This window comes from Orbicella faveolata, unplaced genomic scaffold (genome assembly GCF_042242905.1).
Source record: "Orbicella faveolata isolate gen_17 unplaced genomic scaffold, um_ofav_v1 contig_4, whole genome shotgun sequence".
Classification (NCBI taxonomy): domain Eukaryota; kingdom Metazoa; phylum Cnidaria; class Anthozoa; order Scleractinia; family Merulinidae; genus Orbicella; species Orbicella faveolata.
Window position 1 is genome coordinate 4,674,802 of NW_028301569.1, and position 24,397 is coordinate 4,699,198.

At 40.8% G+C, this 24,397-nt stretch overlaps 1 protein-coding gene across 1 annotated transcript; it reads left to right on the top strand.

The window, feature by feature from the left end:
* The first annotated feature begins 9,089 nt into the window (after positions 1-9,089).
* Positions 9,090-11,532, top strand: LOC110060514 (galanin receptor type 1-like). The gene has a single exon (XM_020767298.2). It carries the CDS (start codon positions 9,361-9,363, stop codon positions 10,843-10,845), a length of 1,485 nt encoding a protein of 494 aa, XP_020622957.2. The 5' UTR covers positions 9,090-9,360; the 3' UTR covers positions 10,846-11,532.
* The last annotated feature ends 12,865 nt before the right edge of the window (positions 11,533-24,397 follow it).

Consider the following 24,397-nt stretch of genomic DNA (forward strand, 5'->3'; position numbering starts at 1 on the left):
ATTTTTCATCTCAAAAATGACTGAATATACCGTGATAGACGTCATTTGACCAGAGAAAACTGTTTTTCGTTAGGATTTGGGATGTAAAACAGAGTTTACACAGGTTAAAGACGAGGAAGGTGTGGCTGATGTTAGCTGAGAAGCGACTCTTGACCTCAAGAGCTCTCTCTATAGACTAACAACCAGTCATAATGTCAACCATTTTAGGTACTGACAATTTCTACTCAGCTGACGGAATTAGCTAGATCAAAAAGGTCTGTGATTACACTATAAATTAAAAGATCTTTTTCATCACTAAAGAGTTACCCTTTAACCATGGCACACAAAGTCGGTCTCAGCCTCTTGTCGAGCCATTTGAGGGCATTTTGAGCCCAAAAACAGCGGTATCAGAGAACTATTTCCCTTTCAGTCCACTCTGAAACTCATTTCGCCGTTTAAGCCCATGTAGTCCCTAGAGGGTGTCTGGAAAACCCGAATCGCGAATAGCGAATAGCGAATAGTCCCGAATAGCGCGAATAGTCTCGAATAGTGCGAATAGTGGCGAACAGTCGCGAAAAGTGGCGAATAGTGACGAATAGTCGTCAATAGTCACCGCTTTAGATCTGATATCCAGCGTTAATTAATTATCCAAATAAGCAACAGAATTTCAATGAATTTCTTACCTTTTCTTCTCCGGACTCAGGCTAGTAAGCTGTCCATCGCTGACATTAAGAAAACAGAAAACACAAGGATAACCTAAAAAAGACGTATTTACGCTTTTGCAGCGGTTAAAACAGAAGAAATTACGTTTAGAAACACCTTTTGTCCTGATAAGCGTCTGTGCTTTTTAGTGGGAAAATCACATCCTAAGTTGCTCCGAAGTTGACTGCGAGATACCGGGTACCCTATTTGCTACTATTTGCCACTATTTGCCACTATTTACCACTATTTGCCACTATTTGCCACTATTCGAGACTGTTCGTCACTATTCGCACTATTCGTACTATTCGCTATTCGCTATTCGGGACTATTCGCTGTTCGCTATTCGCAACTATTCGCTATTCGCTGTTCGGGTTTTCCAGACACCCGTCCCTAGATTATTTTGGCCAAATTTAAGGTCATTCCTCACATTTGCATTGCGCATCCTTACTGCACATAATTTATGGCGTCATTAGCACGCGCTTTTGCACGCGCATATTGAAAACATGACGGATTTGCCATGATATTGAGCTCTGTCAGTTGAAAAATGGCTCTAGCTCACCAACGAGCATGGGCACCCCAATTTTTTTTCCAGTCGTTGTAATCAACTAATCATAAGCTTTGCGTGAGAAAAGACTGATCTAATTTCTATTGCTGAAATTGAATAAATAAGAAAAATAGCAAATACACTGTGGTCTTTTCTATTTTGCAGTCGGTAACCACGTCAAGAAATTTGGTTCAAACTTTTAATCAAGGATTTAGCTTTCTGTCTGAATTAAACTTAAACGTTTATTTGTGGTCCGACACAATGTACTGACTGTAGTTTAATGCGCGTTCTTATGAGTCCGGGCTTACAAAGATGTTACAATTACTGGGAATGCATTCTTATAATAAGCATTAAATAATGCAAAAATGAGGCATTTTCAATGCCTCGCTGCTCCTTAATGAGCATGGGCACCCCCCTTTTTTATTTCAAAATTGAAGTTATCATATGACAAATATTCAGTGGACAAAGTTTGAACAAAAATCTATTGTCACTTAGCTCAGTAGCTGATGTATTCTACCCAATTTTAGAGCTAAAACAAATCTTACAAATTTACAGTGGAGTACCTTGTGTTGTAATATTGTATAGGCAAGAGAGCAATGTCTCTCTCTGTCCAGGAGTGTATATGGGTACTAGCATATTCAGTTAGAGAGGAGAAGAATAAACTGGCTTTTCATCTGGAATACCGCATAGCAACTATCTCGTCTCTATTCTTCCGTGCCATAGAACATGAATTAAAATTAAACCCGCGGGGCGCTCGTTCCCAGCTCATCGTGATCACGCTCGCCCTCGGCTCGGTCCTTTAACACCGATCGCTATCCACGATCTTTTCTTTTTTATCGCCTGGAAAGACTGAGAAGGGAGCACATATAGCACTGCAAGTCTTTCAAGCGCGAATCAGGCGTGACCCTATTGACAAGTCTGGGAATGAACAGTCTAACCTCTCCCCAATGGCCAGCCACTTTGGGGACAGATGAAAGCGGCCGTTGTGAGGAGGTAGTCCGGTAGGGGTGTAATATGACACCTTTTGGGGGGGGTAGGGGGAAACATTTTTGTTTTTTTATAAAATGACACTTTTTGTAGCATATAAATAAGTAACATTCAAATTGTATACCAAACAGAAACAGAGACTAAGAACTTACAGTATGGGTCAAGCTTCGTATCCTTTTACAACAAAACAATTTGAGGTTTTAATAGGCTGTTGAACAGTCGTTAATTAACCGGTCGTTGTCGAGAAGTTAATGCGACATTTGCGAGGCGCTTTAATGGCCGTTGCCGAGCTGAGATTTTTAAAAAAAAGTGAATACTGGCATGGCCGTCCGCCGGGACAAAAACTGTGATCTTTGTAGAGAGGTGGCCGTTGGTGATGAATGGTTAATGCGAGACTGATTTCCTTCCATCATCCGTAAAGTTTTTTGAGGTAATTCTGCTGACCAGTAGATAAAGCTCTTGAAATCACTGTATTAGACAACATTGCAGGCGCTATCTCGCTTTACATTTCTAGGTCTAGGTATTACGTGACTACTATTGTTGCCTTAAAAATGGAAATTTGTTTTGTTTGCTTTCTGGATGTAGTTCATATTACATTTTAAGGTATTATCTGACTACGATTTTTGCACTAAAAATGGAGACCTGCTTTGTTTGCTTATTGGCTATAATTAATTTGACATTTCTGTTACATGGCTTATATATTGTGTGTTTGTTATTCATAAAAAAAATCCTGGATTTCTCTTAAGATCTTTCGCAGCTACCCTGCAAGCAGAGTTGCTTCGATATCAATCGTAGCCAATTGTGAGTTGTCGTCCAAACACCCGCGCTCTCGATCTAGTGGTACTGAGACGCGTAAAGCAGACTAGCTTTCCTCTTCAGGCGACAAGAAAAACATGTTGGGCAACCTTTATGGGTTTCAATAGGTCGACGAGAAGGTAGAGTGGCTCAATCGAGAATGAATTGAATAAATCCATGGGAGCCATGCAGTTCATGTCGAGTGCAGCTTTTCTTGTACGTCATGAAGTATGCATGAAAATACTTTTTTTCCTTGGCCATCGTAGCTCAACAAGAAATAACACACAAACTGTCAACTAAAAATATGTAGATTTTTTTGTTTTCCCGCAATGAATTTTATTGCCATGTTTATCACCGCAGTGATACAAAAGAACTGAAAATAAGGAACGATTCACTTGGTATATACCTCTTGTATTTTTCTTCTGTTATAAAACTGCTGTTGTAACTCGTATTACTAGAATAACCCGTTAGCCACACATGTCCGCAATGCGGACCTATTTTTGGGGGGAAATCATCATTCACTGGGAAATCTGTGGGTTTGCTCATAAAGCACTTTGATTTTAAATTGCGAGGTTTATAAAACCGAGTTTGAAAGAGTGCCAGGAAGGGATGATACATGCCATCTCTCCCTTTTGGATGAAACTTTGCCAGATTGAAGGTACTACCCAACAACTCTAAAATACAAAGTGGGCCGGCTTTGGGATTTTTCCCTTAGGAGTTAGACCACCACCCCCTCCCCCCTCCCCTGGTGTTTTTCCCAAAATCCCAGCTGAAATGTCATTAAATAAGCATCAAATTTAGACACCACTCCTGCTTACAGAATACATTGGATTTTATTGGTATTTTAGACAAATATTGGACCTATCTTAGTTTACACCAGGAGTTCCAAGTCATTTGAAGTGCCTGGTGCCACTAAGAATTGTCATTTCATACCCATGTCACACAACATTTAGCTATGAGGCAAATTAGCTCAAGGGAGGCGCGGTGGCCTCATGGTTAGTGCGCTCGTCTCCGGATCGAGCGGTCCGGGTTTGAGCCCTGGCCGGGGACATTGTGTTGTGTACTTGGGCAAGACACTCTACTCTCACAGCGCCTCTCTCTACACAGGTGTACAAATGGGTACCGGCGAACTTAATGCTGGAGGCACCTTGCGGTGGACTAGCATCCCATCCAGGGGGAAGTAGAAATACTCCTAGTCGCTTCATGCTACGGAAACCAGGATAAGCTCCCGCCTGATGGGCCACTTGGCTCGTATACAGACTTTAATATTGCTCAAGTTCAGCTTTCGTTTACAACACTAATTTCACCACAGTTAAGAGTCATCCTTGGCCTGATGAAATCAAGAATAAAAGTTTCGCATCTGTTATTTTTTGGTGATCGTGATATAAGCTGTTCAAACAACGTGATAAGAGACTAGTTTTAACAAAGAGACCAGGACGAAATCTAGAAATACTAGATATTACAGAATCAGTTTATCAATGTTATTTCTATGTTAATGTCATAACAGTGTCTTTGAATATTATTTAAGGCAGTTAAGTTCAATTAATGCAAAACTCTTTGCAACATCCCTAAAAATAACAGTGCAAAGCAACAAAATTCTATTCGTACAATCTAAATGTAGGAATGAACGGCCATGATGTTTAAATTCTACAACATTGAATAGTTAGATGAGAGTTTTACTGGGCATATCTTGCTTTTAAGATTAGTCTTGATACCCTGCTCAGTCATCATGGATCACCCACTTGATCTTGCAGGTAACTATTGTCAACTCTTACTTTACACTTGGCATACAAACTCATCAATCCTGAAATGTATTCTTCGCTGAAATTATTGTTTGCCCTCATTCCGGGTTCAAAAAACCCTTGAAATATTGATTTTGCTGCATGATAATACCTGGACTGTAAGATTTAGCTCTACTAGCTTTTATGAAAATGCGTTTTTCTTCTGAAAGTTTCCATACTGAATTAACCGCAGATAGAATTTATTCCTCAGAGATGTTATCACAAAACATTATAAATAAACGGATACCTGCGAGTAGGAACCGATGTGTGAAAAAAAATACAATTCTGAAAAAAAGTTGAGCTTCGAGAAGATCCAGTGGCTGAAATTATCTGAAACTTAGGGTCTAAGCGAGTACACCTCACACTATTCACGACACCAGCGCCTTACGTTGTAGTAACGTTTTGGCTCTGGTTGAACTTTTTGAATTTTTTCTAGGCACTCAAGAAGCTTGAGTGGCTCTTGGCTATCGTTTTCTTTTCTGCTCAGTAACCTCCTGTGTACATTCCTAACTCAATAGCGCTGTGAAATAAGTAATATATTTTTTTCTGTTCACAAGACTGTATTACAGATTCTACATTGTGGATGGTTAAGTGTTTGGCACAAGTAGTATAGTAAAGACAATAAGTAACTTAGTTCTTGGATCATAGTTCTAGCTGTCTTCGTACTGGAAGCCTGGTCAAAATCTCTTCTGCCTCATCTTGAATAGGACTCAGATCAGCCTGGTCTATGGCTAGTTGGCCACCTCTGTTCATCAGAGACAACCTGCTGAAGTACTCGGCTATTTGGTCAGCAGCAAGCTACTCTTATTTGCTTGGCATTTTCTTGCCATTAATGTCTCGCAGAGTTCTCATCTTACTGCACACATCCCGATCCACTTCACTTTCTTCCTGTCTCCTCACCTTCCAGGAATGTTCTTTTAGGATATGCGTTCACTTTCTCGGAGAAGCGGGTACCTCTTTGTGATGTTCTCAGACCCTTCCCTTTGAGATTTTCGCAGATGTGGATCATGATCACTAGAAGACGTTTAGAATTTCAACTCATTTTCTCTCGATGCTGTCATATGCCGTTTTTCTAAGCTAACCTCATAATGTAGTTTGTGATAATCGGTATTGACATAAATTAATATTTTGCCGACGCGGGACAGAGAACAGGGTGCGAGCGTAGTACGCAAAGGCTCGTGGGTAGTACGTTTGTCAAAAGAGACGGTTGAATAACTTGTGACATTCTACGGTCAACCTTGCCACTAGCACTTTCGCATAAGGTTTACTTTTACTGACCAAGGTATTTGGCTCTTGTTCCCACGCATTCGAAGTTATATCCGCAATGTTTATTTTTATGCCAATTAAGATTTACTTGCTTACCTAATGCAGCAAAGTAAAAAAATCCAGGATGTCTTTTAACCCAGCCTGATATGGATATTCTTTGGGTGAGCCCGAGAGTTAATATACGAAGGCAAACGGTAATTTCAGCAAAGAATACTTCTCGTGAGAGTTGACATTAATCAACTGCAAGATCAGCATGTGACCCGTGATGATTGAGCAGGGTTTCAAGAGTAATCTAAAAAGCACGACATACCCAGAAAAACTCATCTAACTAGTTAATGTCGTAGAATTTAAATATCACGGCCGTTCATTCCCATATTTAGATTTTACGAATAGAATTTAGGTGTTTTGCACTGTTATTTTAACCCTGAGACGTACAATCTCACTCGTACCCCGACGGTCCCACCGTGGTACATGGGGGGAGTGGATGGAAACGCCCTTGGGTTTTCGTTCTGTTAAGGAACAACAAAATAAATTTACATTGATTAGGTAGCCCTGAGCTTGTTCTACAAATGATATTACATTTGTTGGTTATGACACCATATGATGTAAAATAACGTCATTTGACACGCCATCTTGGATCCGCAATCTTGGATTTTACTATTTTCTTAAAAAAAGTCAAGAAATGACGGAAAGTGATACAAAATCAAGCCCGAAAGCTTATGAAATGTACAAATTGGTGAATCTCTGGAATCTAATGAAAACGTTGGTAGTGAGAAACTTTTTCTTTAGTAATTTCTAAAGGAAGTATCAATTTTGTTATTAATTTTTAGTTCGTCACCAGTGTCTCGCTTTATTTTTGAATTTAAATTTATAACTTTTGTTATTGTTATACCCGTCACTTCCGAAGATGTATGTTGTAACATACGAAACGTCAAGTTCATACAGTTGAGTTTTTAGACCATGCGTTGTCTATTTGTAATGTTTGTAACCGCTGTTTGTTTTCTTTTCCTTCTGAAATTGATTTCATTGGGCAGGGGGTGACTCTAAACTGTGGTAAAATTAGTTTTGTAAAAGAATTTTTGACTTGAGCAATATTTGAGTCAGAATTTGAGCTAATTTGCCTCATAGCTAAATGTTGCGTGACATTGGTAGGAAATGACAATTCTTAATCGGCACCAGTCATTTCAAATGACTTGAAACTCCTGGTGTAAACTAAAATAGATCCAATGAATAAAATTCAATGTATTCTGTACGCAGCAGTGGTGTCTAAATTTGATGCTTATTTTAGTGACATTGATGGGATTTTGGGCAAAAAACCAGAACTTTTAATTGTCTTTTAGAGATGTTGGGTAGTACCTTCAATCTGCCAAAGTTTCATCCAAAACGGAGAGACGGCATGTATCTCCCCTGGCGCGAGACGTTTATGCTCTAAGATGTTCCAAAGGCAATGATGTCTCACAGAAAAATGGGACATTGAGACTCTCTTAGCCTTGCAAATAATCGAGACTCCGCGAAAGGTTTGCCAAAAAAATCGACACCAGGAGACCCACATAACTGCTATAAAAACGACACTGCGAGGCCAGTGAAATTCCAGGAACATTTTGGAAGACCCGTCTGTTTTCTAAGGACCATTAGCCACCCTTACTGTTATCCCACTTGAAATCTTGAAGATCTGAAATGCTATTTTAGCATCATTCATAGCATATTACTTCAGAGCAATCAATCTTCTTCGACTCAGTGTAAAATTAATTGACAGCTGAGATCTGCAAAGTTTAATGATAGGTGAGAAATGGGGGGGGGGGGGGGGGGGGAATTTAACCTTAAAACTAGGACATCGCTCTAACGTGAACTGATAAATGAGGTTCCAGTATCTCTATCCAAACCTCACAGCTAAGGCCTAGTCTATTCACCTAACATGAAATTAAAAAAATGTGTGGCGCCATTGGGGCTAACTTACAAGACTCGTACGCTTACAAATTTGTCCCTGTATTTCTCTTCATTGCAAGAGATTTCCATTTCCAACTTTGCCAGGCACTATGCTCACTTCTTTCCGTGATTGTGGGTTGCAATCACTTTAATTTTCGGGAACTGACTACTACAAAAACAAACCATAACTGTTAGACGTATACCGTGTAGCTCCAAGAATTCGTATATCATAATAAAGCATATGACACTGCCTCTTAAAGTTCGTCCTTGGTTCTTTTTGAATCGAATTTGAACCGACTGTCAGCGGTTTAAAAATGGTTGCAAACGTTATGTTAGAGAACTTGATTCGTGCTTTCCACGTCTTGTTGTGATAACAGTTGATTCTTGTCTAGTGAAAGGGGAGGAGACACGTTTTTGTCTACTTATGGCAAAGTTTCTTTCATTATTAAATCTTTCAGTATAGTTTACCTTATTCGTTCTTGTAACTGACGATATAGCTGTCACAAGTCATGTTTGCCTTTTTAGCTCCACGACTTGGTGTAGCTAAACAATCATAACGCCGCAGACCCATTGTACCGTAATGATTAAGCCCCAGACATGCAAGAATCTAACATCTCGATTGAATGCATTGAAATTACTTCCTTCGGTATTTTAATAAATTGCCCTATAACTACAATAGTTACTGCTGCAAATCTGTCAAGCGAATGACCTCGAGGCGGTGTTGTTTCATATTCTGGGGGCGTGTTGATTCTTTAATTAAGATTAAAGCAATTCTTTCAGTTTTGACGAGTAAATAAACACCACAGTAATCATGTCCCCCACATGCAGTCTCAAAAAGTCACGAACATTACATTGTGTCATTTCATGTTGTGATCTGCGAAAAAAAAAAGTATGTTTCCTTAGGATAATGAACCCCTTGTATTTGTCGTGCGTTATTCTGATTTTCTGGCTGCAACATCATTGACGGCTTCCACTGATCTAATCTCTGTTGCCTTTACTTATAATCTCCTGATAAGACATAGTTGTTATTCAAAGTATTATTAAGTTGTTGCTTTATTGTTTGCCAATAGAAACCATGTGGTTTTAGTTTACCGATAGTGGAACGGAGAGAAATTAATGATTGGGCTTAGATCATCGATCTGCCCGGATGTGTCGGAGGCTAATCATGCTTAAAAGGAGTTAACTATTTGTTCAATTTCTTCGACGGCATTTTTGTTAATGGTGCTAACATGCAGTGATGCCTATGTTTTTACATGGTTGCTGTTGCTACGAGGTTGCTGCTGCTGATTTACTTAAGGAATCTGCCTAAAGCGACCGTTTTTCTCCAACTGTTTTGGAATTTTAAACGGGCAGCCTGCAGGTCGGCTAACATTTTTGAACATGGTCTTAAATAGCAGCGTAAACGAAAATGTGTCTGAGGCCTTCAACTTGGAATACTTGGAGTTCCGAATCACAAAGATATCATTGTACATTCTGATCTTTACTCTTAGCTGTATCGGCAACAGTTTAGTTGCTATTGTTATCATAAGAGCTAAAGGGAAATGGACGTCGGCAAATGTACTGATACTAAACTTGGCTCTTTGCGACCTCATTGTACCAACTCTAAGTATCCCGTTTGATTTGGCCCTAGAAGAGGTCAACTACATTTGGCCATTTGGCAGCGGGATGTGCAGAGTTTTATGGCCATTCCAGACAGCGTTTTCAACTTCTTCATCGTTGACTCTCGTAGCGATCAGCTTGGATAGGTACAGAACTATTGGGAAACCTTTATCAAGGCGCGTTTCCACTGGGAAAATCCTTGTGTTCTCGTCGACAATTCATGTCATTTCCATCGGTCTGTGTGTTCCTTATTTTATTGCGCTAGATTACAATGAGGCTCAAGGTTATTGTGTTGAAAGCTGGTCTAATTTCAGTCACCGACAAGCGTACACCATTGTCCTATTCCTATGCCAATATGCCTTGCCTTTGGTAACGATGTGCGTAGCATACCTGCTTATCTACCGCAGTTTGCGTTTAAACACGGCGAGACTTTTTTCCGCGAATCGAAAGGGTCAGCATCGTCGCAACTCAAGCAGATTGTCGACTATCATGGACGACATGGAATTTAAAAGAAAAGAACAAAACATTCGTTTGGCAAAAATGTTCGTTTTTGTTGTCGTCGTGTTTGCAATCAGCATGTTTCCAAATCAAATTCTCTGGCTTTGGGTGGATTTTGGAGATGGCGCTGAGAACAAATTCTTTCATTATATTTCAGTGGTGTGCCGACTTTTTACGTACGCTAACAGTGTTTTAAATCCATTCATTTATGCCTTAAAAAGCAGAGAATTCAGGGCCGGGTTTGCAAGGATTGGTCGGCAAAGTATGCAGCCATTGAGAAAGATTAGCAGCGAATCTAGGAAGATTGCGCGAAAGGTCAGTAGAAGCGTTTGGAATAACAATCAGCATGGCATCATCCCCGTACCAGTGACTTCCACACCTTCGAGGCCTTCAGAAAGGTCTGACGATGTGTTCAAAACAACAGTTACGTTCGAGCTTTCGTCTGAATCGTTAGATCTACTTCAACCCACGAGGAAACCCACCAGAAAGTACCCATGCTACGAAGTCCGCGGTCCCATTGATAACGATTTATGTGCGGATTCGGGATTGCCACCCATCAAAAACGGTTCCTTTGGCCTCGAGTGTGAAGGATCGGGAAGATATCTTGACAAAATCGCAATCAGCAACTGTATCAGTGGAATTGAGTTTCCGATTGACAGCAAATTGGAAAATAAGTATATCATCAGTGACAAGGTAACGATTCCGAGGGCACTCATAAATTCTAGATTTCAAAGGATGCTTCAGGAACTTCCCGAGACAGACTGCTGATCCAAGAGTCTTCCGGTTTCATTGACATAAATGCCTGCGTTTGTCGAAGTGTTTTATGAAAGCCACAAGACGAGTCTATAATAAGTTGTTGATGTAACTGCAATTCATGTTAATTCAGTTTATTTCAACACTGTTATTCATCCTTTAAGCAGTTATACAGCTGCATGGATCTCGGATGCCACAGACATCTCACATTTCCTTTTGTTCTATCAGTATTAGACGAAATTAAAAGAAAAATAATTGAATTGCACCAAGGAACTTGACGAGGTAAGCTATTTTTAGATTTTATTGCTTAGTCAGCTCCCATCAACTTTGAAGGTAAATTGAATTTTCTTTTGTGTTATTTCTTCAGTTTTCATTTTAGTAGGATGTTTAGGCTCCCCATTCTTGAAACTCGGCTGTTAGGGTCGCTATAAGGAACTTCGGAGTTCGGCAATTTTGTAACAAGCCGTTAACAAAGATTGGCTTGTATTCTGCACCTGTAAAACCAGTACGATTAGCGAGACTAAAAAAAAATGGCAATTTGTAAGAAGTTTTATGAAACTTTATAAAAGTAGAAAAATGTGATTATTTGGTGACACATTTTTGTGTAGTAGTATCGGTTTGCATAAAATAGTCTTGCATTTTAGCCTGGCCCTTGGGCAAGAAGTCCACATTATAGAAAACCTGAGCAAAATAGACAGCAGCAATACTCTTTAGTTAGGGGAGCTGTCTTATAACTTTATAAGGTGTCAGGGATTCCTAGACGATACGATGAAAGTCCTCGTACGGTTAACCAGAGTCATCCACGCTCCCGTAGTACACATGTAGATTGCGGTGTTACTAGCACCAAACGTCTAAATAGATATATTGTTATCATTTTACATTCCAGAAATATTTGCGCCTGTCATTAACAGTGGTCAGAATTGTTTTATCTCAGAAGTGTTTTATTTCCATTGGAAAAAAAAATTGCATTATCAATGGCAATATTCTTATTAAGAGCACTGGTTGCTCTTTGTGTGTTTTTGGATGATCTACATTCAACCCAGTTAGTGGATTTTCTATCGTACATATAACTTCTATATTTGTGCTCTTTTCACGTAGTTTTTGCATAGCTATACTCCTCAATAAGTGGCGCTGGGCATTACCACGGTTATTGTATATTGCTTAACTGTAAACCTTTAAAACTAAGAATAAATGGAATAAAGTTCCTAAACAAGCATCTGTAAATTGTGCTCTGTGTGATTTTGACCTTTAAATGAACATATAGACCTTATCACGGCTTTGGAAGATTTCTTTGTGGGTAGACAACAAGCGTTAGAAATTACAGTGTTTGTATGGGAACCTCCTCCGATGGCAAATCAATTCTGAATAGCAAAGAACTACATGAATTCATGACTATATGGCAAAGTTTAGATATTAGGCGTATTACAATGTAGATGTTTTAAATTTTCCATTAGGGACCGTTCATTTTTTATGAGGGAGGGGGGGCTGGTGGGATTTGGGAAGCACCATTTAAAAATCGCATGACCCCCCCTCAGCTTACCAATTTTTTCACATGGCCCCCCCTTATAGCGGTCATTTTTTGGGATGACCCCCCCCCCAAAAAAAAAATTGAACAAACAATATTTAGATTTCAACTTTTTTAATATTTCTCTATTATCCCCCTACTTCACGTTATTGTGCTCACTATGAAGACAATATTTACAATCCCTATACTACAGAGAGCTGTTGTTTAAAAAACAAATCAAAAGAAAGAGAAGTCAATTTCGGATCTCCTAGTTATGGCTCGCCCTGAGCGTGTGGCATTTGGCCTCTCATTGGTATCTTCCTCATCTGAATTGATGAATGCAAAAATGACATCACTTGAGTCATCTTCTCCCCTAGAGTCAATGGCATCACTGTCATACTCATCATTGTCACTTTCATCCTTTTCACTGCTGTCAGCACTTACCCTGTTGTCATTTTGTGTCAATGTCCTGGCATTTCTCAGTGTTGGTTGGCCAGCTCTGAGAGGACTCTTCTGCCGCAAGCATGAATGTCTTACAATTGCCTTTACTTTCTCACTCTTGCTGCTTTTCAAATGCTGCTTCAGCCCGTGGTGGTTCAAGTACTTGTTTTGTTCTGGAACACGTTGCTTTTTAAGCTTGGTTAGATCTTCGCACAACTCAGTCCAAGGATAATCCTCATATGATTTATCTTTTGCGTCCCTACTTAACTTTGCCTTTTCTTCTGCTCTCCTTTTCCTTTTAAATTCCAGCACTTCAAGATGCTGAAGATAATCCACCTCAAACTTTGATTTGACAATAAACATATCTGCAAATAGAACAACGCTCTCTGGGTCAGATAAAACCAGCCTGCCACCTCCATGCTCTTTCTTCGCTTGGACCCTTGGCTGCCAGTCATCTGGATCACGCCCTTCTTTTGGGGTCTTCTGGTAGGAGAGGTAGTGGTATTCCGGTAGGCAGGAATGGTCAGGAACTGGTTTAGGATATCTTTCTATGGGTGATCCAGTCCATTCACAACAAAAAGAACAAATTTCTCCTACCTTTTCTTGACAGGACAACTTTAGAAACTCTCTGTAGTTCTCCCCCTCCTCATAGTGCTCATTCATAAACTTCTCAATCTTACGGAAGTAACAGTAACCTGGAACAGAGTCTTTCCTTGCTCCTGCATTGTGATACTGAACCAAGTACGAAGTGTTGTGAAAAAACTGGAAATCTGTTGATGTGTTGTGTGAAACACATTGTTACATTTAATTTACAGATGTCTTTATTTGGAAGGTTTTTACCTCTACTCTAGTGATAGGCATGTATAAATGTTGCCCTGTCCAGGTAAAACAAAAACTTACGAGTGTTTTCAAATCTTGCAAATAGTGGATTACTTTTTATAAATTTTAGCATACTTGTTGTGGTTTAAATTTATCTATGGTTTAAAATTTCTTAATTTTCAAGGTAAAATGGGGTTGACTAGCCTACACGACTTTTACGGTTCGTGACATTTGTACATTTACCGTTCTCTGTTCGGTCACTCGACCTTTCTTGTCGCTTCACTCGTGTTCATGAAGGGCACTTCATGTTGTGTAATAAGGAGGAATTGAGTGGAGTTGAGCCGTTAGATCGTGCTATGGCAAATTTTTACAGGTCATAGGTCTGCATGGTTTCCGCTGTTATCTGCATGTCGACTCGTTGAGTTTGACACCTCTGTAATTTGCCATGTGTTTATGCATTGTTTAGGCTCATTTCTATTGCAAGATATGCTTTTAAATCTCCATGAATTTGCTTTTGAGGGACAAAATATGAAATTTACCGTGAACATGTTGCTTACTTGCATTCTATATTGTGACGCCCGGCCCGGCTGTGATTAGAACTGTTTGCAAGCACAGTAGGTAGATCGTTATCACGGATATCATATTTGTTCTCCTACGATTTCCTTCGGAGACGCCGTAGCTTTACTTTGAGAAAGCTATACGTTTGTCTAGAGACATTCCTATGTTTCTTGCAGCTATCTGATCGAGCTTGTGTTTCTCTTGCTCGATGTATAGGTTTATTCCTCCTTTTTATTTCCTCCTCTTTTGCAAACCCCGTCTTTAAAATGGGGTTGATGCTATACGTTGAGTGCGTATTTTTGCTTTAAGCTCCTTGACGTTAGTTGAGTGCTGCTATGTCTTGCACGATGTAGAACGGGGCACGTCCATAATAATCATGAAAGAGGCTCATTCCAAAATGCGCAATAATGGCGAAAGCGACGAGTCGTTTAAGAAAAGGTTTACAGCTGAACGATCCAGGCAGTTTGACATCTTACAAGCAAAAGAAGCAATCTTTCTAAGTGCGGATGGCTGTTCAGAAAGGGTGAGTGAGTTTTCCATGCCAGGGTACCAGTTGAAGCCCAGTGATGGAAGAAAACTGAACTTCTCCATCAAAGAACACAGAGCAATAGTGGAAAAGTTGAATGCCACGATTCCACACTCTTTCAGTCCAATGGGCTTGCTTTAAAGCAGGGCGAAGAATTTGCCCACAGTTTTAATGTAAAACAGATCAAATTTATAGAAGCTAAGTTGACGAAGGTCACGCAGGACATGGAAGCACTAGAAAATAAGAAGAGCAATTATAACAGCATATTCAAGGGCATACTCAAACAGCACATCAACAAAAGGAGAAGGAAAAAAGAAAACCGCAGAAAGTCAAATGAAAGAAAGGGGAAGCGGACTGAAAACAACGTCCAACGAGTTTATGGAATCTGCGTTGGAAACCCGCTAGGAAATAATCTTCCACAATGCCTTGTGTACCCTCCTAGAACGGCCGTCCCGGAAGAGTGTATTGAAGTTGAGCATGTTGCCACGTCGTTATTTAGAAGAGATGGGCCATACATCGCACAGCTCTTGGAAGGGAATTATTTCACCAATGCTGCAAGAAGCAGAATCACCACCAACCTTGAGCAGGAAGTCAGAGATTATGTTTACACCTTCATGTACCCTGAAGAGTACACTCTGACGGAAAGCATTGCTGCTTCTTGCAGCATTGGTGAAAGAGACTCCCATAGCAGCACAAGCGGCGACGAAGAACTCGACGACAGCGAAGATGAAGATGAGTGCCAGTGAAAGTTGCATTCGAAAATAACAGTGTTAAATACTTCTTTTCAGTAGCTACAAATGCTTTTTGTCGCCAAACGTTTTTTTAAAGCAAATGGAAAGTTTATAATAAATTTGTATCCTGCCTTCTATGTTTATTCTATAGCAATTTTTTTGATATTCAAACATCATGCCATTTTAAAGTTTTACTAAAATATTTCACGTGACCCCCCCTTTTTCCCTTATTTTTTTGGGATGGCCCCCCCTCGAAAGCCATTTTTTTTCGCATGGCCCCCCCCAAATCCCACCAGCCCCCCCTACCTTATAAAAAATGAACGGTCCCTTAGATTTGTCCAGAAATTTTTATGCGGTAAGTCTGCGAAAAAAAAATATATAGACAAGAGTATGGAAAATTAAAAACAAGACTGGACATCCCACAGATTTGGTTAATGCAATCTTGTGCCTAGTACGTTGCTTTGAAGGAAGGTTCTACGTTTTACCAATAAATCCAGGACACCCGTAAAGCTATATTTGAAATTCCTTCCTTTATCGAATCTCTATATTTAGACATGACTAATTTGTGCTTTCGTTCCTGATTAGGTGATCAGAATGCCGTCTTTCAGTCCTAATATTTAACCTCTTCTTATTGCCATATCATATTGTCTGAACTTAAAGGTGATATTTCTTAAAATAGCTTTACTTTATAGGGCCTGGACTCACATACTTACGCCATTTCGATCCGGGGCTTGAATCGTCCTTATTCGGAAGAGCACACTGTCTGTGTTGCTAAAACCCGATCAACAAACAAGTCAACAAGCAGCGCAGTTGAACAAAAGTTGAAATGCTCTTGTTATACGTTACTTTCAGAATTTTCGTGTCCTAAATAATTTTCGAAACCGATCGCGTGCCTAAAATAATTTTGGAATGTTAAATTAATGTTCGTAATCCGAAAATGGTTTGCAAATCTCGATTATCACTTTTTAAATCCATAATATGCTTCAAACGGCGGGGGGTTTTTTTTATCTTTTTTAGGTTAAATACTTGTTTTGTTTTTTTCCACTCGCTTATCCGATCAAGAATACTTTTGGAAGCAAAAGTATCGTTAAGTGCGCACATATTTTTCAAGTATGGCACGAGCGAGCTTGTTATCAAGGCTTTTAAACGACGAGGAACAGACACCGTTGATCTGAGGATTTGGAGGCGATTACTGTCACATTTTCGTTCATGCGGACATCTGTGTTCACTATTAATGGATGAAAGCTTAATGCCTGAGACATGAACACGCAGACACTTAATACAACTCAATGGAATGTATAGTAAACGAAAGTAGAAACAAAACTATGGAAATGTTTGCCGTCGTTATTTAGAAACTAATACAAGCCGCTTCTCTTGGCAGGAAAAAGACAGTGATGCGAAAATGCCAGACTGTGTTGACATCATAAATTAGAGCTGATGAGATAATGGATTATTTTCTTTCAAACCACAACCCAGATGAGACACGGGGTCATCCATGGTAAGGACAAGGACAAGAACATTGTCTTGTTACACCAGCGATCCTTGAACAAAAACAAAACTGAGATCTCACTGATACTTCTAAGCTTAGTCAGGAGCTGATTTACGGGGTCAGCAAAGGGTTCACCACCCCCACCCCCCCCCCCCCCCGTCCTTCCCCCGCCCATTTTTTTTTTTTTCTGAAAGTCCATCCTTGAAAGGCTAAACTTGGGTTGACAAAATTGAAGTGCACCTAACCCCCAAAATTTTTTTTCGCTAAAACGAATCTAGACTTTATTTGAAGCATTTGGGCGAAGAAATTTTTGAATTTGGTTGAATCCTCGATTTTCTATGCCCTTTCAAAGTCGCGCTTGAAGTGTTTCACGACCGCGTTTTAGGGAGTCTGGGGCGGCGGTACCTGATGACGTCTACCCAGGAACCAAACATAATAGCGCCTCAGTCAACTCTCTGTATTTGCTCGAGAAAATAGAACACAAAACTGATCGTTCCGATGTATTTTGGCACTAAAACGTCCCAGTTTTGTCTCAGAATCATTTCTTTTTCGTCACTGAAGTCAGAGTTAAGTTTCGATTCGGAAGACTCCGAAATAAACTTCGATCGAGCACGTTCGATAACTGTGAACTCACTGCTTAGAGCTTTGAGAGCAATTTACAATATTTCAAGCGACGAAGGGGAAGACTTCTTTGCGGACGAGCTGCATGTATATTAGGAATGGAAAGCTAGATACGAAGTGGAGGAGCAGGCAAACGAAAAGTAGGAAAGAAAACTCGAGGACTGCTTTGGATGGTAATTTCGTCAACTAAACATAAGATTCCCACGCGTGTTTATAGCCCGTTTACATTTGTCCTTAGCGAGAATGTATTTTGTCAAGGTGTGATTGTTCTGTTAAATCCAGTTTGTGTTTTACTTTCAGTTGAATGCTTCATGTTTGTAAGAGCGAGTACGTGTTGCAGCTTTGGAGACTTGATGACCTCCAAAACGTTGGCTTAGATCGATTGAAAATCTTGTTGTTTGGACCTGTATTTTTGAAGCTGCGGGAAGCAAGGCGGAAGGAAACATTTCATACAATTACCGATTTCACATTGTCACACGTTTTAAGTCGTAACTCCAAATAACCAATGTAAATTGTTCTTAAAGTTTGCAGTGAAATTCGTCGGATAAGCGAAAAGGATGTGTTCCCTAAGCGGTCCGCAGATAATGTTACGCGGTCATATCTTTGACGCTATTGCACAGAATCTTTGTCGCACTGCTGATTTCCAAACCTTCGAAAAACTCTGTGAGTCTAAAAATTCTGTTATCATGTAATTCTAAAGGATTCGACTTTTATCTAAATTGAAAGAGAAATAAGTGTTGGTTAGCGGCGTACAGTTGCGATCTATTTACATATCAGTATAACGCTTCTTTATCATGATCAGATCACACAACTTTGCCGGTTATGTTATAAATACTGCGGGATTGGAAGATATAGGTTGTCGGTAGTATTTGTACAAATTGCTGGTTAGCTCTAAGCAGAGAATTTATGAAAATAGCGTTCGAAAGTCTGCGGAACAAATTCTACTGAGAGTTCTTCAATGGTTCTCACAGATTCAGTTCGCTTGTTCGGTTCGACAAAATCAACCATAGTTTACGTCTTTATTGCACCATTAGCCGATCATCCCCAGTAAATTGTACAGTATATCTTTCTTTAAATCTGGAATATTGCTGCAACAGCCGATAGCACCTCTGGAAGGCGTTTCAGCGCACTTTTCGAATGTGTATTGCACCATCCCGAAGGAAATGAGAGGACGTGAGATATCCAACCTTCCTGGGTAGACGTCACAAGAGCCGCTGGACCCATTCTCCTCAAATTCGGTCGTGAAACAAAATGGCGGTGTTTTGGAGCTATTTTCGAGATTTCGCCGGGGCACAGAAAATCGAGGATTTAACGGAATCCAAAAATGTTTTCGCAGAACTATTTCAAATAACAAGTAGATTCGTTTTAGCGAAAAAAAAATTTGGGGGTTAGGTGCACTTTAATGCTTCCACCATTCTATTAGCAGCAACGAATGGGGAAAAATTACTTTTTGCATTCGGTTTGAGAAGGTGAGAAGGACTTACACTTTGAATACCACAAGAAAAAACTAAATACAATTCTGTAGCTATTTATTTTCGGAGAATTTCATTTTCACTCGCTTTCTAAAACGCCAGCAGTTTTCTTCAGTTCGATTTTGGAAGTTCGCCTTATGATGGTGCTTCAGTTACTGTATGCAACATATTTAACAGTTTAGGGAATTTATACCGAGCGTCCATTTTTGGGAACGCAATAATTACATTCAGTTTTATTTCCGAAGACGAATGATTTGCATCTCATAATGGGACGCATGAGAACATGTCAGTAAACACGTCCGAAGATAAAGAGAATGGTTCGGACTGTATCCAGCTTCTACCTCCATGTTTTCAACGATATTCATTTTACGCGAAGGTAAGTTGTAAGGTAGATGTAACATCCGGGAATTAAGAATTCAGATTACAGGGTATAAATAAGAATACCATTGCATTCTATGAGCATATTAACAACACGTGAACACAACTCGTTATTGAAAAACTTGATGTATTCAAACCTAATAATGAGATACGATACATATCTGAAAACATCCAAAATGAAATGAAGTCACAGGAATTCCTGTGAAGTCATAAAATATAAATTTAACATTAATGTATGTGTTGGTGGCGGGTGGTGATGGGGGTGATGTTAGGTGTTGTGTGGCGGTGTTGGTGTGCATGGTGATGGTGGTTGTCTTGGGTAGAGGGGGTAGTGGTGGTAGTAGCGGGGGTGATGTTGGGTGGCGAGTGTGTCGGTGGTGTTGTAGGCTCGATTTCCACCGCTTTCTAGGGTCCAGCCGCGTGCCTCCCCGGGGAGAGACGTTTCGCAATTGGGGGGTGAGCTGGGGCTCATTTTCCGAAACAGCGGGTGTTGATGCTGGGTGTCGTGCTGGCGGTGTTGGGCGGTGCGCGTAATAATTTTACAATACGTTGCCTTTGATTTGTTGAATGCGCTTGGTCCGCGCCCTAACATATTAACCACTGACCCACTCTCGTCACCAAGGCCACCTCTTGGGGTATCGAATGGTCTTTGCGAGCATTTGCGAGCATGAGAGCAGTGCGTTTATTTTTGCGAGCACAAGCGGTGACCAAGTTTGCCTTGCGAGCAGCGAGTACTTTAGAAAATACCTGATGACGAGCAGCGAGCACTTCTTAAATTTAACACATGCACGCAACCAGACAAATAGCACATGCAACTGTGCCAAAACCTATTTTCACTTTTTCAGTTCCACTCAAACCGTTTCAATCTCTAAGCTCAATTTAATCTCAGATAGTTATTATTTTTAGCTTGGAATTAATTTGACAGCAAAACTATACACAATTCTGCAATGAATATTTTAGCCACAGTGGACGCAGTAGCGACAAACAATATTGCAAAACCGTACGGTCGCAAAAAGCCGTTGTTTCAAACATTTTCAATCCCAAGCAAAACTAGAACAAAATGTGAATTAATACGTACGATGTTTCTTGAGTCACAATTTGCTTGTTTTGCTGATATTTTATCATATTTTGCTTCTTGTAGCGTTTACAAGGTAGGTCGGATTACCCTGGCGCTAAGGTAGCCCTAGCCCTAGTTCTCAGCTAGGCTACCCTAGAGCCGTGGTAACCCTACCTGCCTTATAAACACGTCCATTAAAAAAATGAGAAATGTGGGAGTGCTAGGGCTACCCTCTTGTTAGGGTAACCCTAATGTACACAACGTGCCATTTAGCCTGACAAGCATTTCGAGCTTTGGTCTCGATGATCGGCAAACCGTGTTTCCAACTGATTGACTGAAAAAGGTTTAACGCAGTGAAGCTTTATTTGGAGGCTTCCATGATCTAACCAATTGCAGCCATACAGCTCTGACAGGCCCTGAAGGTCAAATAGTAGTAGTAGTAGTATTCTTCTTGTCATCACACGGACCCTAGATTACTTTCTCCCCTTTGCGGGTGCCTTTCACGAATAATTCTTACGCCTGCAGTTCCAATAAAACAAGGAAACATGTTTCCAGGAACATTCATATAGCGCGTACATGTTTCCCCAACTTTTCTTCGTTTTGCCATACGGGAAACATTTTTTCCAGCGTCAATTTTTGTTTCCAAGATGCGAATTATGCTTCCGCTACACGGCAGAGAATTTTAACAAAAATCCGAGCATGAGAGCAGTTGCAAAAATTTTTTGAGTGCGAGCAAGCGAGCACACATCTATTTTTTGCGAGCAATTCGAGCAAAGGCCCAATTTTGCGACCACTTTTAAATTAAATGGGACCATTCGATACCCCTTCTTAGCTGTCCCTCTTAGCCTTTAGGGCCTTGACACCAAGAAAGAGTGGTGTAACGATAAGTTATAAGCCCCAAAAGCTGTAATTAGGGGAGTTTTTAGGAGGTCATACTGTTGCTATTGTAATCTATTACGTCACAAAAGTGATAACAACGTGTTCACCAATGATTGGGCAGTTTTTTGATACCATGATTGTAGTATCAAGTGATAAAGAGTGGTTATAACGACCATCAAAATCCAAGTGCTGGAAACTGTTTTGAGCCACCTTAACATCACAGCAACAAGGGCAAAGGACTTGTCACGATAGCCCCATTTAAAGAGCCTTCAAATCCCTGACGTTGATGACAAGCAGGTGACAATGCTGATTGTTGCAAATGTTCCTGAAGTCCAAGTGCATGAAGAATGTAGGAGAGGGAAATCATGAAAGCCGCTTGCTGTTCGCACTGTACCGGGAGGGGCTGTGCTTGGACCAGTGGATGTGGCTAATACCTTGTCCTCTCAAACAGTGAGTGTAAATTTTTTGACGTATGGTGATGAGCTGTCAGATCAGCAGATGAGACAATTCCTGAGGCTTGATAACATTTACATGAACAGGATTTTCAAGAAAGCTATGTCAGTTGAAGACCAAGAGGCACTGAAAAGGATGGTAAACTCAGTGCGTGAAGTAGATGGTCATTATGAAATTGGCATGTTGTGGAAAAGTGACACCCCTTGGCTGCCAAGCAAAAAGCAAATGGCAGAAGCAAGATTTCAATCCTTAAAGAGAAAACTTTAACGCGACGAGACGTTCCACAGAACGTACAGAGAGGTTATGGAAAACCTCGCAGAGGCTACGCCAGAAAGTTGACTGAAGAAGAGGCGGCATGATGAAGCGGAAAGACGTGGTATTTGCCACACCACGTGGTATTTCAAAACAAGGCCAAAATTCGTGTTGTGTTTGATGCAGCTGCTATGTATGACGGAGTGTCACTCAACAACCAACTGCAGCAAGTCCCTGACCTAACCAACAGCTTGCTGGGTGTTCTGCTGAGGTTTAGATAATATCCTATAGCAGTTGTAGCTGACACAGAGGGCATGGTAAACCAAGTGACGGTGCCCCCAGAGGATTCTGATGCATTGAGATTTCTTTGTTGGGAAAATATCGACCTTGGAAGTCCCTCAAAATTTCAGATGACAAGTCACATCTTCGACGCCAAGGACTCGCCCAGCTGCGCAAACTTTTGCCTGAAGCGAGCAGCAGAGGATAGTAAAGAAAGATTCAGTTAAGAGGCTATGAATGCCGTCACCAAGGACTTTTACGTTGGTGACTTTGTGAAGTCTGTTAGGACAGTAAATGAAGCAAGTTCGTTAGCAAGTGAAGTAACATGTTTACTCAGTGAAGCCGGATTTAGGCTAATGAAATGGATGAGCAACAGCCGAGAGGTGCTGTCTGAGATACCTGATGGAGAGCAGGCGAGACCGACGCTGGATTTGGATCTCGAGGACCTTTCAGTAGAAAGAACGTTAGGAGTTCAGTGGGATGAAGAGAAAGATGTCTTCCCGTTTAAGGTTCGTGTGCCTCACCAACCACCTACAAAGCGCGAAATTCTGCCAGCAGTAAGTTCGCTGTATGATCCTATGGGATTTGTTTGTCCAATCATTCTAGAAGCTAAGACGATTTTACAGAAGTTGTGGAAACTGAATCTGGGATGGGATGATGAAATACGTGAAGATTTACCGAACCACTGGAATAAGTGGAAATACGAGTTCTCTGCATTATCACAAGTTCAGGTACCGAGATGCCACCTGGTCAATGGCACAGTGCGTGATATATCTCTTCATCTATTCTCAGATGCTTCTGAAGATGGCTATGGCATGTCTGCCTATCTTTGATTTGTTTATGCCAGTGGAACTGCTAGATGTTCGTGTTTGGTTGGAAGGTCAAGGAGGCCGATTTCCATTCCTAGGCTTGAGTTGCAAGCAGCTACATTATCTGTGAAGATATACCGAGTGCTTGTGGATGACCTGACGTAGGAGATAAGCAAGGTTAGATTTTGGTCCGATTCTCAGACGACACTGCAATATGTCAAGAATGAGACCAACCGATTTCAGACATTGCCAATCGTGTGGCTAAAATACGTGAAGTTACTTCGCCGGACCAATGGAGGCATTGCCCTGGAAAGGTTAATCCTGCTGATGATGCTTCACGGAGCTTAAACCCTCAGAAACTCTCTAGTCAACTTCGGTGGTGGAGAGGATCCGATTTCTTTTGGGAAACAGAAGAGCTGAGTCAGTCAGCTGGAGCCATTGCTCGCAGTATTTAGAATGAATGCTTTCCTGAAGATGTCAAGGAAGTGTAGCAGAATAAGGAAGTGAAAATATCTAGCAGGCTAGGAAGCCTAAGACCACATTTATAAGACGGAGTCCTACGGGTAGGAGGACGATTGCAGAAAGCTTTAGTGTTCTCATGGGATAACAAGCACCCAATGATCCTAACAAAGCACCATCATGTGAGTCAGTTAATTTTTCGGCACTACCATGAGTTTGCTGCCCATAGTGGGAGGGAACAAACATTGTGTGAGCTGCGAACAATGTTCTGGATCATTGGTGGAAGAAGCCTAGTGAAGAAGACTATTATGAACTGCATTAGGTGCCGAAGAATGAATGTTAAACCCATGGAGCAGTTTATGCAGTCTCTACCGGAAGCAAGGCTGGATGAGTACCACCCTCCATTCACCTTTACTGGTGTTGACCTATTTGGGCCACTAACAGAGTGGGGCCGCGGAACCACGAAAAGATGGGGTTGTCTATTTACTTGCTTACAACGCGTGTTGTCTACCTGGAAGTGACGCCATCACTTGAGACAAATGACTTCACCATGGTTCTTGGCCAATTCATAAGTAGAAGAGGACCACCGTACTCAAGAAAATTTGGTCTGACAGAGGGACCAATTTTATAGGCGCCAGCAGAAAGTTAAAAGAGGCCATTGCGCATTGGAATGAAGAAACGATTGAACGGCAGTTACAGCAGAAGGGCATCAAGTGGGTATTTCAGCCACCTGCCGCCCCCATGTGTCCGGAGTATGGGAGCGTCTGGTACCGATTACGAAGGAGCTAGAGATGGGCTTCTCATTGAAGTCGAATTGGGGACACTATTAGCTGAGGAGGA

Excerpts from the sequence above, each read along its gene's own strand:
- LOC110060514 (XM_020767298.2), top strand. The coding sequence starts at position 9,361 with ATGGTCTTAAATAGCAGCGTAAACGAAAATGTGTCTGAGGCCTTCAAC.